Source organism: Ornithorhynchus anatinus, chromosome 11, assembly GCF_004115215.2.
Source record: "Ornithorhynchus anatinus isolate Pmale09 chromosome 11, mOrnAna1.pri.v4, whole genome shotgun sequence".
NCBI classification, from domain to species: Eukaryota; Metazoa; Chordata; class Mammalia; order Monotremata; family Ornithorhynchidae; genus Ornithorhynchus; species Ornithorhynchus anatinus.
Window position 1 is genome coordinate 871,534 of NC_041738.1, and position 16,818 is coordinate 888,351.

The 16,818-nt window shown below is 52.1% G+C and overlaps 1 protein-coding gene across 4 annotated transcripts in view; it reads right to left on the minus strand.

The window, feature by feature from the left end:
• LOC100089443 (limbic system associated membrane protein) overlaps window positions 1–16,818 on the minus strand; it is a 273,754-nt gene that overhangs the window by 57,815 nt on the left and 199,121 nt on the right. Inside the window, exon 1 of one of the 4 annotated variants that reach the window (XM_029074901.2) lies at window positions 4,659–4,875. In XM_029074901.2, coding sequence (XP_028930734.1) covers window positions 4,659–4,813 — 155 coding nt within the window. In that variant the 5' untranslated portion in view covers window positions 4,814–4,875. Of the gene's footprint in view, window positions 1–4,658; window positions 4,882–16,818 lie in introns of those variants that run through there. The other 3 variants (XM_029074903.2, XM_029074899.2, XM_029074900.2) reach the window with 3 other exon arrangements.

Genomic DNA, 16,818 nt, shown 5'->3' on the forward strand with positions numbered 1-16,818 from the left:
CTTCCACGTTAATCCAAGCATTTATCCTATTCCACCTTGATTACTGTATCAACCTCCTTCCTGACCTCCCAGCCTCCTGTCTCTCCCCACTCCAGTCGATACTTCACACGGCTGCCGGGATCACTTTTCTACAAAAACAGTCAGGCCATTTTTCTCCACTCCTCAAGAACCTCCAGTGGTTGCCCATCCACCTCCGGATGAAACAGAAACTCCTTACCATCGCCTTTAAAGCACTCAATCACCTCGCCCTCTCCTATCTCATCTTACTACTCTCCTACTACAACCCAGACCATACACTTTGCTCCTTTAATGCTAACCTTCTCACTGTACCTCGATCTCGTCTATTTTGCCACCGACCACTCAACCACATCCTGCCTTTGACCTGGAACACCCTCCCTCTTCATATCCTACAAACAATTACTTTCCCCTCCATCAAAGCCTTGTTGAAGGCATATCTCCTCCAAGAGGCCTTCCCTGACTAAGTCCTCTTTTCCTTTTCTTCTACTCCCTTCTGTGTTGTCCAATATTTATCCCCGCTCCCAGTCTGACAGCACTTATGTACATAGCTGTAATTTATTTATTTATATTAATATCTGTCTCCACCTCTAGACTATTCGCTCATTGTGGGCAGGAAATGAATCTGTTATACTGTTGTACTGTACTCTCCCAAGTGCTGAGTACAGTGCTCTGCACACAGTAATTGTTCCATAAATACAATTGACTGATTGACTACTATTTATTAAGAGTTTACTGTGATTTACTGCCCTGGCACTTACTGTACAGGTGCTAGGGCAGAATACAAAGATGGGAATTAGCTATGATAGAAGAAAAGCCTGAATATTTTTCAAAGGCCTCAAATAATAATAATTATTATTGTACTATTTGATAAGTGCTTACTATGTCCCAAGCATCGTACTGAACACTGGGGTAGATTCAAGATAATGAGGGCAGTCTAAGTCCCTGTCCCACATAGGACTCAAAGGGGGAGGAAGAACAGGTATTGAAACTCCATTTTACAGATGAGGTAACTGAGGCCCAGAGAAGTGAAGCAAATTGCCCAAGATCACTTGGCAGAGAAGTAGCAGAGCCAGAATTAGAACCCAGGTACTTCTGACTCCCAGGCCTGGGCTTGTCCCGCTGGGCTGTGAGGCTTCTGCTTAGCTGCTCAGCAGTTCTTTGGGTGGTGCTTTGTTGGGCTCAGCTGGGAAGTCTTCTGGTTTCCATGAACTCACAGGGAATGAAATCCTGGAGCAGAAATAACAGGCTCCGAGCCTCTCCCTGACCTCCTCCTCAGGCCATCCATAAATCTCCTCACTTCCACACACAGCCGGGCCCCGGGTCTGATTTTCAGATTGCAGCATTTTAAGGGTAAGAGAATCCGTTTGTTTCGCTATCTCCAATCTGACAGCTTTTGGGTGGATGGGGCATTTTAAATGGTTGCCCAACCCCTATGCGTCAAACAAAAACTCCTTACCATCTACTTAAAAGCGCTCAATTACCTTGCCCCCTCTTGCCTCACCTCACTGCTCTCCTACTACAGCCAAACTGTACATTCCAAGTGCTTAGTCCAGTGCTCTGCACATAGTAAGCACTCAATAAATACGATTGAATGAATGAATACAACCCAGCCCACACACTTCGCTCCTCTGGTGCCAACCTACTCACTCTACCTCAGTCTCATCTACCTCGCGTCAACCTCTCGTTCAAGTCCTGCCTCTGGTTTGGAACACCTTCCCTCTTCTTATTCAACAGCCAATTACTCTCTCCACCTTCAAAGCCTTATTAATGGCACATCTCCTCCAAGGGGCCTTCCCTGCTTAAGCCTTCATTTCCTTTTCTCCCACTCCCTTCTGCATGGCCCTGACTTGCTCCCTTTATTTACCACCACCCCCACAGCACTTATGTCCATAGCCATAATTTATTTATTTCTATTAATGTCTGCCTTCCCCTCTAGACTGCAAACTCATTGTGGGCAGGGAATGTGTTCGTTCGATTGTTGTGTTGTACTTTCCCAAGTGCTTATTATAAATATAACTGACTGAAGTGCCAGGAATCAGGGGAGTCCCTAGAATCTTCTTTGGGAGGGCCAGAGAAGCAGCTGTGGCCTAGGGAATAAAGCGCAGACCTGGGAGTCAGAAGGACCTGAGTTCTAATTCTGGCACCGCCCCTTGTCTGCTGTGTGACTTTGGGCAAGTCACTTAATTTCTCCATGCCTCAGTTACCTCATCTGTAAAATGGGGATTGACTGTGAGTTCTAGGTGAGACATGGGCTGTATTCAACCTGATTAGCTTGTATCTACTCCAGTGCTTAGTAGAGTGCCTGGCACAGAGTAAGCATTTAACAACTACTTTTAAAAAACAATCTGCGGGGAACCTGAACACTGGGTTTGCAGGAAAGGCATGGGGATTTTTTTCTTTCTCTAACTCTCCCTTTTCCTTCACGTGTAAACACACCTGACAGGAGAGTAGAGAGGGGAGGCAATGGTCATGCTGAAACCAAATGGCCTAATGGATAAAGCGTAGGCCTGGGAGTCAGAGGACCTGGCTTCTAATTCTGTCTCTGACTCAGTTTCCGCATCTGTAAAATGGGGATTTAATACCTGTTCTCCCTTCTACTTAGACTATGCGCTCCTTGTGGGGCAGGGACTCTGACCAGATTATCTTTTATCTGCCCCAGCGTTTAGCACAGTGCTTGGCACACAGTAAGTGTTCGACAGTGCCCCATGACTGTTATGACTATGGTGACTGGAACCGAGAAGCAGCGTGGCATAGTGGCAAGGCTTGGGAGTCAGAGGATGTGTGTTCTAATCCCGGCACTGCCACTTATCTGCTGTTTAACCTTGGCAAGTCACTGAACTTTTCTGTGCCTCAGTTACCTCACCTGTAAAATGGGGATTAAGACTGTGAGCCTCTCGTGGGACAACCCGATTACCTTGTATCCATCCCAGAGCTTAGAACATAGTAAGCGCCTAACAAATACCACAATAATAATTACTATCAGTGTTATTATTACCGACAGAAACGTTTGGTTCTGGCAGAGCAAGTGTTGTCAGGCGTGGTCCGGCCAGGCTGTGGAAGATGGACTGGGAGGAGGTGGACTGGGGCAGGGAAGGAGGGCTGGGAGTGGAGGACAGGGGGAGGATCCCAAAGAGCTTCCCCGTGCCCAGCCTGAGGATGCCCACGCAGCCACCTGGCCTCCTGGAAGGGACGAACTGCAAGCCAGCCCGAGAAGGACAGCAGCGGGCACAGGCGGCGGGCACAGGTGGCGGATCAGGCCATAAGCCTCCCCCCAACCGAATCCCGCCTCCGGTCCGTGCCCTAAACAACAACCGCATCCCCGCACCCCCAGCAACAACCGCAGACACCTCGAACCCTGCGGGGTCGCTGGCCCGGCAGCTCCCAGGAACACAGAAACAAGACCGCTCCAGGGACGGGAGGGAGGGAGGGAAGAGTGTGGTGGGTGGACAAGCTGACCTCGAGGGAAAGGAGAGGGCAGCCTAAGGGGGCTTTCACAGCCCCTGCCCCAGGGCTGGCTGGAGTGTGTGTGTGTGAATTTGTGTGCATGTTTGCACTAGCTCCCCTTCTTCACCATCTCCTGTCCCTCAACTCACTTGGAGAAACCCCCCCCCACAGACATCTGCACACACACACACACACACACACACACACACACACACACACACACAGAGGCATATAAACCCACCGTCACACCCACATGCTCACACAGTCCCGATCTCCATCCAGTCTGATCCGGGGCAGTTGGTCCAGCCAGCCCCGAGATGGACTTGAAGCAGGAAGAAAACTTTACTTCCAGAACCCCTTCCTGGATGCCCCCTCCCAAATCCCGGGGTTGTGACCATCACACCTTCCCCTGCTCCCAGCCCTGGTTGGGCTCCAGGACCGCTGCTCCTTCGGGGCATTTCAGACCAAGAACAGAGCCAGTGCTGGTCCACACCGGACCGGACTGGACCAGACAGGGTCAGAACCGGAGGGGAGCAGGGGACAGCAAGGGGAGGGGTTCAGAGCCTGGACCCACGATGGCTTTTTCCGCGCACATCCAGAGCGACACACACACACACACACGCAAAGGTGAGAAGGTAAGCAGCATAGCGTTGCGAATAGAAGACGGGCCTGGGAGTCAAAAGGTCCTAATCCCGTCTCCGCCACTTGTCTGCTGTGTGACCTTGGGCAAGTCACTTAACTTCTCCATCCCTCAGCTATCTCATCTGTAAAATGGGGAGTGAGACTGTGAGCCCTCCCGGGACAGGGACTGTGTCCAACCCGATCTGCTTGTATCCACCCTAGCGCTCAATACAGCGCCTGGCACATAGTAAACGCTTACCAAATACCATTATTAGTACTATTAACAACTGCGGCTCGGGGGAGTTGTGTCTAACCCAAGGATCACACAAAGGTTTGAAACGGTAACAGGAGCGGTCCGGGAGAGTTGTGTGTAATCCCACAACCGCACAAACGCTGGTAATGGTAACAACTGCGGTTCGGGAGAGTTGTGTACAGTCCCGCAACCCCAGGCCGTGGTAATAACTGCGGTTCCCACCAGACACACACACAGGCACACCCCGGAGTTGCCAAGGCCGGCGGAGCTCCGGCGGGGTGAGGGGTCGGGGGTCGGGGGTCGCGGAGGCCGAGGCCCCTACCTGAGGATGGCGGTGTCGCCCTGTCGGACGGTGATGTTGTCGGTGCCCCGGGAGAAGTCGACGCTGCGCACCGGGAGCCCTGCGGGGAGAAGGCACAAGAGCCTGAGGACGAAGCGCGGCAGCCGCGTCCCGGCCGGCCGGACCCCGCCGCCCATGCTGACCAAGGGCCCCGGGGCCGGGGGTCGGGGAGGCCCGAGACCCCCCGCCCCCGCTCCCCGCTCCGCGGCCCCAGGCACTGTCGTTGGGCAGGACCGGCTCCGCGGGCGAGAAAACCCCGCACGACGGCAGCGGGGGCGGCAGCCGCTTCTCCCTCCCCTTTCCCCCCTCCCCGTCCTTCCATCCCCCTCCGTCCCGCCCCTTCTCCCTCCTCCCTCCTCCCCTGTCCTTCCATCCTCCTCCATCCTCTCCACCCCGTTCTTCCCTCCTCCCTCCCTCCCCTCCATCCTCCCCTCTCCACCTCTGTCTTTCCATCCTGCTCCTTCCACCCTCTCCCCTCTTCTGCTCCACTCCCTTCTTCCATCCCTCAGCCCCTTCCCTTGCACCCCTCCCTGCTACCCCTAATAGCACTGAGGCTGATGGAGCGGGGCGACGGATGGGGGGGGGGGGGGTCAGGAGAAGGGCAGCATTCTCAAATCCGAGGCCAAAGTTTCTGAGCCCCGACCCCCACACCTCGCTCCCTCTGCGGGCCGTCATGGGGGAAAGTGGCAGCTAGTGCAGCCTGCCTGCTGGTCGGAGGTGGGTCTGGGGACTCTGGGGTTCTGTAGCCCCCCGGGCCTCCCTCCACCTTTGCCAATTCCGAGGGGCTCAGGACCCTCCGTCCCGGTGCCGAAGGGAAAAACTGAAGCCTCCCCTGGATGGATCCATCACCCCAAGGAACCAGCAGAGACGCCTGGTCTGTTTGCTGTGGAGCTGCAGGAAGTCTTCAACCTGCCCTGCGGGGGCGGGGGAGGGGGAGGAGGGGGCTCTAGGCAGCACTTCTCAGGATGCCCCTAACCTGACCCCCGGGGTCAGTCTTCCCAGGCCTCCAGCCACTGCCTGGACACCGTCATCCCCAACTGCTGGCCGAGATGTGGGTGTATATGTGAGTGTACGTGTGTATATGTGCTCAGCTGCCAAAGGGGTCGTGTGTGTGCTCGTATGTATCCACGTGTATGTGCGTGTACGTGTTGACTGTGTGGTGGGGTCAGTGGCCATCGTCAGTAGAGGCGTCATTGAGTAGGACTGACAGCTGTCAAGGTGGCCAGTTCTGCACCGTGGCGATGATCCAGCTTCCGGCCGGTCTGTCCCCTACCCGGAGGGTGACTGTGCACCTGATCTCAGGCCCGTCTGCTCTGTTCAGGACAGATATGGTACTGGATGACCTTACATCCAGTATTTCTATTTTCAGCGCCTGTGACTTTGGCTAAGTCACTTAACTTCTCTGAGCCTCGGTTTTCTCATCTGTAAAACAGGGTTCAATACCTGCTCTCCCCCCACCTCAGGCTGTGAGCCCCATGGGGGGACAGTGACCGTGACCGACCTGATTATCTTGTGTCTGCCCACATGCTTGGCACAGTGCTTGGCACAGAGTAAGCGCTAACAAACACCATCATGATTATTCTCACCATGATGCAGATGACCAACGGCAAGGGTGGTAGGCAGCACCCCCAGCTCCTCCATACCTTCTATCGGTTTTCAGCGAGTGGCCGGTCCCACCCCCACCCACCTCCGGCACCACTGACATCCCCAACCCTCAATTACACTTAACTTAACCACTCTTATTCTACATTAATTAAATGCCAGTGGAGTAAGGAAAACGTATTTGTTGAAGATGAACAACCCATATAATATGGTGAGCAGCTGTTCCATAATTGCTAAACTCCCTCAAAATTTCCCTATATATACATGTATCGGGATTTATTGAGCAAGCTGTAACTACACTGTTGAAGCCAGATTTAAGGCCCAGTTAAATATTGATTGATTGATTAGGACATTGATTAAGTGCCTCCTGTGCAGTGAGCACTGGGCTAATACCTGGGGGAGATACCACAGGAGAAGCAACACTGCCTAGTGGATAGAGCACAAGCCTGAGAATCAGAAGGACCTGCGTTCTAATCCCAGCTCCGCCACTTGTCTGCTGCGTGACTTTGGGCAAGTCACTTCACTTCTCGGTGCCTCAAGTACCTCATCTGTAAAATGGGGAATAAGAATGTGAGCCCCATGAGGGGCATGGACTGCATCCAACCTAATTACCTTTTATCTACCCCAGTCCTTAGAACAGTGTCTGGCACATAGTAAGCACTTAACAAATACCATTAAAAAAAAACAGAAATGAAGAAATGGTTACAGGTGCACGTAAATTGATTCTGGGGCCCGCTCTGTTTTGAGTGAGTGGGGGAGTGCTGGGAGAAGGACCAGGATTGGCCCCTACCCCGTGAGCAACAGGGCCAGTGTCCCTGGGCTCCAGCTCTGGGGGTGATGGGACCAGTACCCCTAGCTTCCAGCTGTGGGGTAGATAATAATAATAATGTTGGTATTTGTTAAGCGCTTACTATGTGCCGAGCACTGTTCTAAGCGCTGGGGGAGATACAGGGTAATCAGGTTGTCCCACGTGAGGCTCACAGTTAATCCCCATTTTACAGATGAGGGAACCGAGGCACAGAGAAGTTAAGTGACTTGCCCACAGTCATACAGCTGACAAGTGGCAGAGTCGGGAGTCGAACTCATGACCTCTGACTCCGAAGCCCAGGCTCTTTTCCACTGAGCCACGCTGCTTCCCATGGGGCTGCTGTCCCCGGATTCCAGCTGTAGAGGTGATGGGGCCAAACTGGGCTGGTGTCTCCCAGTTCCAGTTGTGGGAGCGATGGGGCTGGTGTCCCCGGGTTCCAGCTGTATCAAGTAGGGCAACCAGCCAAGGTCCCTCCAAGCATCTTGCTGCTGCCCCTGCTGTGGCCAGAGCCCTGAGCTGGTTGGATTGTGGGGCTGATCCACAGGGCTTTTAGTCTCTCAGACTCACGGCCAGTCCAGTTTCCCAGCAGGGAACGCCTCTCTGGCAGGTGAGAGTATGTGATAGGGAAAGACTGGCTGGGGGGGAGACGGACCGCCCGCTCCAAACCATGTGCTTGACCAGGCGGTGACCCAGATCAGGTGACAGGGATCCCCAAGAGCAGCTGCCTTTAACCCCTGTAAACGCCGGTCTGCTCCCTGTTGACTCTTTGACGGACCCTCTCGGCTTGCCCTGCCTGGTGGCTCCGGGCAGGGTTTGGAGGTTAATTACACCTCGTGGAGGAGGGAAGCCGACCGGGCGCTCGTGGCCGCCTCCTCTTGGGCTGAAACGGATCCCGCAAGGATCAGTCAGATCATTTCCAAACAGTTTCCTGAGCTCCAAAAATCCTGGGAATGGCTTTGGGGTAGTGACTGGCACCTTCTGCACTCCCTTCCCCCAGTGCACCCAAATCCGGACCAGTCTCCCCATCCAGTCCCAAGTCATCAGCAGAGGGAGGGTATCGAGAGGCCGCCGGGGGAGCGGATGAAGCGAGTACCTACGTGCTTAGGAGAGAGAGCCCAGCTCTTCCAGAAAACATTCTTGATTCATTTTTCAACAGCACTGCCTGGTAGAAAGAGCGCAGGCCAGGGAGTCAGAGGACCTGGGTTCTAATTCCAGCTCCACCATTGCCTGCTGTGTGATTTTGGTCCAGTCACTCAACTCCTCTGGGCCTCAGTTCCCTCATCTGTAAAATGGGGATTGATCACCGGTTCTCTCTCCTACTTAGACTGTGAGCCCCAGTGTCCGATCTGATTATCCTGTACCCATATCCAGTGCTTAGTTCAGTATCTGGCACATAGTAAGTAACAATAATAATAGTGATGGCATTTGTTAAGCGCTTACTATGTGCCAAGCACTATTCTAAGCGCTGGGGGGGTACAAGGTAATTAGGTTGTCCTACATGGGGCTCACAGTCTTAATCCCCATTTTACAGATGAGGTAACTGAGGCACGGAGAATTTAAGTGACTTCCCCAAAGTCACACACATCTGACAAGTGGCAGAGCCGGGATTAGAACCCATGACCTCTGAGTCCCAAGCCCGGACTCTTTCCACTGAGCCACGCTGCTTCTCAATCAATTTGTAAGTTCTTAACAAATACTACAACTATTATTATTTAGCAGGCCAGAGCACACAACTGTGCTTAGAATTTACAAATTGGGCTATTCACCCTCTACCTACCTGGTCCCATCAATCAATCGATCCATCCATCTTTCCACACTCGGCTACCTACCAGCTCTATCACTGCCCCTCTCTCTGTGTATACGGTTCTGGGCGCGTTCATGTACCAAAATTATTATTACCCAGTACTCTGTAAACCCCTTTGGGACAGGGACTTCCTTCTACTCCAGAGCGCAGTACAGTGTTCTTTACACAGTAGAGTTTAAGCTCCTTGAGGGCAGAGATCGTGTCTACTAACTCTATTGTCCTCTCCCCAGAGCTCGGTACAGCACTATGCACACAGAGGACCGTCAGCTCCTTAGGGCCGGAAATCGTGTCTAGTAACTCTATTGTACTATCCCCAGCACTTAGTACAGTGTTTTGCCCAGAGCAGGGCTCAGTCAGTGCCGTTGATGAGGATGGTGATGGTGAAGGGTATGATGGGAGCAGAGGTAACTGTGGGAAGCCTGGACGTGACAGGTGAGGTTCAGAGTCACAGGAAACAGAGGTACAGATGATCCTGACTGATTGATTGACCCGACTTTGGAATCAGATGGGGACATAATGAGCACTTGTGCTAACGAGACTCTACCTCGTTGACCTCGTCCCTCTCCTGGCTCTTTACCAATTCCGTGTTTCTCCTTACCTGCGCTCCCGTTCCCCCAGTGAGAACTTTGGGACGTCAGGCACGTCAGTCACTCCCGTCAGTCACGGGGCTGATCGGCATTCTGTGGCAGGGCCCGAGGGCGGCTCTTTAAACTTTAAACAGCGCGGGACCCTCCTGGGGGAAACCCAGAGACGAGGCTCTCCGTCACAGATCGGAGCCGCTGATTTCCGATTCCGTGATTATAACCAATCCTCCGCTCTCCTCATTCTTGATGGAACAAATCTCCATCAGGCCCCAGCCCTAGCTGCTCCTCCTGAGGGGCCCTGCCCTCCACCCCACCTCCATCCTTCGTAAGGCTTTACGGACCCTTGGGGTGGATCCTACCTGCCACCAATGTCTACTCACCTCATTCCCCCTCACCCCCAGCCCCGAAACTCTGTACTTGGGTGCCTTTGGTTGTTCTCTCTCTAGCACTCAGAGCAGCATAAACTCCTGGAGGGCACGGATTATGCCTACTAACTCTATTGTCCTTTCCCCCATGCTCAGTACAGTGCTTTGCACAAAGTAGGCTGTCAGCTCCTTGAGGGCAGAGATCGAATCTTCCAACCCTGTTGTACTTTCCCAAGTGCTCAGTACAGTGCTCTGTACACAATAAGTGCTCAATAACTACCATGACTGACTGATAAACCAGGCTGGAGTTGTTTTGCTGAAGTCGGTGTGGCTGTGGGGGCAAGCTACTTCCTGTCTTCAGGGCAACCCCTCGGCCTCTCTGTCTCTCCATCTCTCTGTCTCTGCCTTTCTGTTTCTCTCTGCCTCTGCCTTTCTGCATGGGGTCGGGAGGAGGAAGATAAGAAAACTTTTAATTGGTGCATTCAGTCAAGCAGTTCAACAACAGAACATTCATTTTTATTCTAATAATGCGATTTTAATTGAATCCTTGGCTCATGAAGCCTTGGGTTGGGTTTGTTATTTAAAACGACACTAAGGGAGCGGCCGTCCAGGTGGCCTCCGGGCCCCAGGCTCCTGCAGGAGGTGCTGGACCTCACACAGGTCTTTGGACACAGTTCTCCAGGGAACTTGGCTGGTGGGGAGGGGAGGTGAGGAGGGAGGGGATGGGCGGGAGGCTGCAGAGCTGTGTAGGGGAGGTAGATACAAGGTTTGCAAACCTTGAGCAACTGCACCCTTCCTAGGCATCCCCAGCATTCTTGGCCCAGCAGGAACCATCCTGCACCCCTGACTCTCCCTTTCTCCATCCCCACTGACCCAGCATGAACTATCCACACCCCTGACTCTCCCCTCCCCGCTTTCTGATTCTCCTCCAGTGACCTATAATGGACCATCCAACACTCCTGACCCTCCCTTCTCCAATCCCTACCTTTTCCCCCAGTGAAAGCGCAGGGAGGGATCTCAAGCAACAAAACTCAGTCCAGACCTCTTTGCGGGGACCTCGGCCTCACCCAAGCTCCATGCCCAGCTCTGAGGACATGCTAGCCACCTGTGTTTTTATCACCTTGTACCACACCTGCACAGGTCACCTGTTCACGGAGGGATTTTTGGCAGACCTCAAAGCCCTCCTGACCCTTCCCAGCAAGAAGGTGGGTAAAGCAAGCAAACCAACTTTCTCAGTGAGTACATCAAGCAATTCAACAATCAATCTAACAGTCCACCCATCAAGCTATCTATCCACCAATTCATTCATCAATAATAATGATGCTATTTGCTAAGGGCATACTATGTATCAGGCTGGGGTAAGTGATCAGTTCGGACAAGGTTCCTGTACCTCATGGGGCTCACATTCTAGGTAGGAGAGGGAACAGATATTGAATTCCCATTTTAAAGATGAGGAACTGAGTCCCAGAGAAGTGGTAAAACACGGTAAAACACCCAAATTCTCTGACTCCTAGGCCTGGATTCTTTCCACTGGGCCAGACTGCCTCTTTAGTCAACCATCAACAAATCCATCCATCAACCCATCAACCAAGTCATCAATCAATCCATCAAACAGTCCATCAGATGATCCATCAACCAATACATTGATCAATCCATCAACCAATCCATCCATAAACCCCTCAACCAATTCCTCAGTCAAACCATCATGCAGACGATCAACCAGCAGTCCAATGCTCAATCATCAATCGATGGTATTCATTGAGTACCTCCTGAAAAGCATCCAGTGGATGAAAACTTTTGGAGAGTCCAACTATAGTAAGGAGGCACCCAGTCCTGCCCACAAGGAGTTTACAATCTAGCAGGTGGGTGGACACTGTGCATTAACAAACAGTGGAGGCAGGAGGGACCAGAAGGTGGAAGCAGGAAACAGTCAGTACAAATGAGTCAGGATTAAACAGCTGAATATGTGATTGAACACACAAATAAATACATGAAAAAATGAAAATAAATACACGTCCATGTGAGCACGTAATGAGCAGAGTGGGGCTTCTGCAGGTGGTGGCCCGAGGGGCTTGGACTGTTACTGCTCAGCAGTGGCGGGGGCGGAGACGGGCGGAGAGAGAAAGTGGAGAGAATGCTCTTGTTTTCATGCATGTTAACTAATCAATTAAGCTCACTCAGGCAGAAGGCCTGCAGATAAAGAAAGAAATGTGTCCTGGTCTTGGTGTAGGAGACTCTTCTCTCTCTTGTGGCAGCAAGAGAGAGAGAGAGAGAGAGAGGGAGAAAGAGAGAGAGAGTGCATGTTCACCCCCCCCCCACCACCATTCAGTCTAATCTGCTAATCTTTCTACAACATTTCCCAGATCTGACCCTCCCCTGGCCGATCTCGGTTCAAGTTCTCGCAGCCTAGATTCAGTTCCGGGTCAGCCTCTCTTCCTGGCCTCCCTGCCTCCAACCTCACCTCTCTCCCATCCACGGTCCACTTGGCCATCCGGGTCATCTTTCCAGGCCACCATCCACTTCCACCTCTGCCTCCTAGCCAGACCCCAGGCCACCCCCCCCACCCGGCTTCCTCTGCCCCGGCTGCTGGTACCGGGCTCCGCGCCAGCTCTGTCCTTCCTCACCAGCTCTGCCCGTCCTCACCATCTGCCCTCTTTGGCTGTCCCTCACCAGTTTCCGCCTTAGGCACTCCAGCCCTGAGCCCTCTGGGGGAACCTGAGACACCCCCAATCCCTGCCCTCAGTCAGCCCAGGACAGGCTCCCTGCCCTTTAGCCCCTCCAAATTTTTCCCAATCTACTGAGTGAATCTCCCACATCTTACTCCATAAAGTCTTTCACAGCAACAAATCTGAACAAGGCTTCAAGAAGGAGGCACAGCCCCTGCCTCTCCATTCCCTGCCCCAGGAAATCACCAGCTAGAATTAAGCAATGTCAAGGCGCGGGGAAATTGGGGACCCTTGCTCCCTGCAGGAACACCCCTCGAGGACTCCAGCACAGACACAGCTGGCTGGTTTGGTGACGAGAGGGAGGGAAACATTTGTTGAGTTGTGTTGGCTATGATGCGTGGTTTCTGCTGCTTGTTTTCTCTGCTACGTTGGGCATCCTGTTTAATAGCTGGGCCGTTACCCAGGGACACCAGTGACGGGCGTGTTTAATCCTTTTTTTAAAAATGGACTGATTCCCCACGCATCAGTAGCAAGTAAGGAGAACCAGCCCGGGTTAACTGGGAAAGCCCCAAGGAAATACGAGAGACCAGGTCAGGACTGTGAAGGGTCAATCGGTCCCCTTCCCTACCGTCTGGCCAGGCTACACCCAGACCCTGTCAGAAGAGAGAGGAGTTTTCAGAGGGTTGTGCTCTGAGTTACTCTGAGGTTCAACAGCCATTCAATCAGTAGTATTTAATCAGTGCCTACCATGTGCAGAGCGCTGTACTGAGAGCCTAGAAGCGTACAGTAGAGTTAGTAGATGCAATGTCTGCCCTTGGGGAGCTGACAATCTGCTGTGTGCAGAGGAGTAAACTGAGAGCTGGGAAGGAGGACAAATAGAGTTAGTAGGCAAAATCCCTGCCCTCATGGAGCTTACATTCTACTGTGGGCAGAGCACTGTACTGAGCACTACACAGAGTACCCAGTAGATGTGATCCCTGCCCTCGAATAGCTTATAGTCTACTGTGTGCAGAATGCTGCTCTGAGTACTTACGGAGAGGACAGTGGAGCTAGTAGACATGGTCCTGGCTTCGAGGAGCTGACACTGTTCCCTATTAAACTGCTGCAGTGCTGACCCAACCTAAAAACTCAGAGAACTCTACCAGGGTCCAGGATGGAGTCCAGCCTGTCATCATGGGCCTGGCCACCAAACCCAGGCAGGGGCCAACAGGGCTGGCCAGCTCAGGGGGATTACTGGAGGGGCCCGGAAGGGGCCCCGGTGTTTTAGTGGGAATGAGAGCATATCTAGGCCAACCGGCCTGCTCTCCCCTCGGGACCAGAGCCCTCTGGGACTAGGCGGGTCCCAGAGCTCTGACTCAGGGATTCTTGGGGCTCTGACTGAAGGCCGGAATGAGAAGAATGCCCAGGCTGGGGAAACGGAGGAGAGGGAAAAGGCGAGAAAGAATTAAATGAAAGAAAGGTCTCAGAAATGGCGGGGCTGTTTGCACCCAGCCCAGCCACCCCAAGTCGGGACTTGTGAATAATGCATGGTTCATAAATCTAACTGTCCCCACATGTCACGTCTCAGAACGGGGAGAAAAAAATAATAGCTCTTGTCCACACTTATCACCAATAATAAATTGCAGGGTCCCTGTGGTGACAGCTATTAATGCAAAATACAACCCTAAACACATAACTAAATAACTGCAGAGTTTGACTTTCCTCGGGGGGGGTCTTTCTCCCTCCCTTCCTTCTTTCTGGGTGTCTTTGACTCTTCCTCCCTCTCTCCAGAAAGTACATTATTCTGGAAATCCCACTAATGTTCACGCTTTTCCTTTGGGGCCAGACACAACAGCGACCCAGTGCTTCATACAGTGCTCTGCACACAGTAGATGCTCAGTACGACACTCTTCACATAGCAGATGCTCAGTGAAGGACTTGGCACAGTGCAGGTGTTTAATACAGTGCTCTGCACAAGAGTAGGTGCTCGGTGCGGTGCTCTGCCTATAGTAGGTACCCAGTACAGTGCTTTGCCCATAGAAGGTGCTCAGTAGAGACCATTCTAACTCCAAATATGGTTGAGGGTTGAGGGGTGAGGGCTAAGCCCCTACCTAAACCCAGCTTGGGATACATGGTGGAATCCAGGCCCTAGTGCAGTGGACATAGTGAGTCCTGTGGGAATGTTGTGGGCAGGATCTGAACGGACAGTATGGCCAGGAGTTTACATTTGTTTATGTCTGTCTCTCCCAAGACAGCGGAGGCTCCTTGTGGGCAGGGAATGTGTCACTTTTTTATCCCGGATTTTCCCAGTGCCTAGTATGGTACAACCCACCAAGTGGGAGCTCAAAACATGCTACTGCTCCTACTACTACTAATCCTGACTCCAACATTTGTCTGTTGTGTGACCTTGGGCAAGTCACATCACTTCTCTGTGCCTCAGTTCCCTCATCTGTAAAATGGGGATTAAGAGTGTGAGCCCCATGTGGGACAGGGACTGTGTCCAACCTGATGAACTTGTATCTATCCCAGTGCTTAGAACAGTGCTTGGCACATAGTAAGCGCTTAACAAGTACCATAATTAGTATTATTATTACTCCTATTACTACTGCGACTCCTCCTCCTCCTGCTGCTGCTACTACTCTTACTATGAGGAAAGTTATATCTTGATGACCTTAACAATTTTTTTAAAACCCCACTATGGTCAGGCACGATTAGTATTTGGAAAGAGAAGCGTTTGTAATTTCATTTCTTAATTGTCATTTATAAGGCAATACTCTCAGAGAATGGGGAATCTGCTGAAATCTCTCTTTCCGATTCAGAATAGATCCTCCTCCTGAGAGAAAATCCATTTCGTGGCCGACTTTATAAATCCCTAAAAGCGACAATGAACAGAAGTATTTGCGAGGTGCTCTTGTCCTCTCTGGCTCGGAGCGGGGCTTGAGGGAACAGTCCGCTAATGAATATTTCATCGGGATTGTTCCGAGTGGACACTACCCTCCCAGCTATGGTCACTGGATCGGACCGTAGAGTGACTGACCGTGGGGGTGGGGAGTGGGGGGTCCCAGGACTGAGTTCTGGGGCTTCTGGGGGGCAGCACTCTTCCTCGACAGAGGTGAAGCCCTGAAAATCTTGGTTGGGTGAACAGTCTGTCCCGAGCTGCCGAGAGCGGTGGGGGAGGGGGCAACTCGGGCCGTGAGTGATGGGGAGGTGACAGAGCCCAGTGGTCAGTTGGGAAGGTCAAGCAGAGCATGAGCCTGGGAGTCAGAAGGACCTAGGTTCTAATTCTGACTCCACCACTTGTCTGCTGTGTGACTTTGGGCAAATCACTTCACTTCTCTGGGCCTCAGTGACCTCACCTATAAAACGGGTAGGAAGACTGTGAGCCTCATGTAGGACAGGGAGTGTGTCCAACCTAATTAGCATGTACCTACCAAGAGCTTATAACAGTGCTTGACGCGTAGTGTTTAATAAATACCATTATTATTATTATTCTTATCTTTAATGCTTCCACTGCTGCTGCCACTCTGAGGGACTGCTGAACAGTGACTCCCAGCGCCCCTGGGTGTCAGCGGTCAATCGCGCAAACTCTGGTTTGCACACACCAGGAAGCACATGTCCAGCTCTGTCTCTTGAGAACCTGCTTCATCACGGCAGCAAGTGTGGGAATTATCTCAGGCTTCTGATGGCCTTGTCCCAGGTCTCAGCCCAGTGTGCTGCTCCCAGACAGTGCTCTCAGTAAACACCATCAACAGCATCTTAGGGGATGACGTGTGAATAACGTCTGTCTCCCCCTCTGGATTGTAAACTCGTTGTGGGCAGGGAATGGGTCTGCCAACTCTGTTGTATTGTACTCTCCCCGGCTTAGTACAGTGCTCTGCATGCAATAAATGCTTAATAAATACCACTGATGGATTGAAGCAGGAGACTCGGATTCTAACCCTGGCCCCTCCACTTGCCTGCGGTGTGATCTTGGGTGAATCTCTGATTTTCTCTGCACCTCAGTTTCTTCATCTTAAAATGGGGGTAAGATCCCTGCTCTCCCTCCTGCTGAGACCGGGAGCCCCGTGTGGGCCAGGGACTGTGGCTGATCTGATGATCTAGCATTTACCCCTGAATTTAGCTAAGTGCTCATCACACAAGCAACACCCTAGCATTTACCCCTGAATTTAGCTAAGTGCTCATCACACAAGCAACACCCTGAATAAATACTCCAATGACAACACCACTCATAGTCATTTTAATGGTTACAATTTTCAGCAACACTCTTTTGGTTTCTTAAAAGCAACCAGTTTTTCTGTCTCTATAGCAGAATCCAATAAGGGAAATGATTTTTC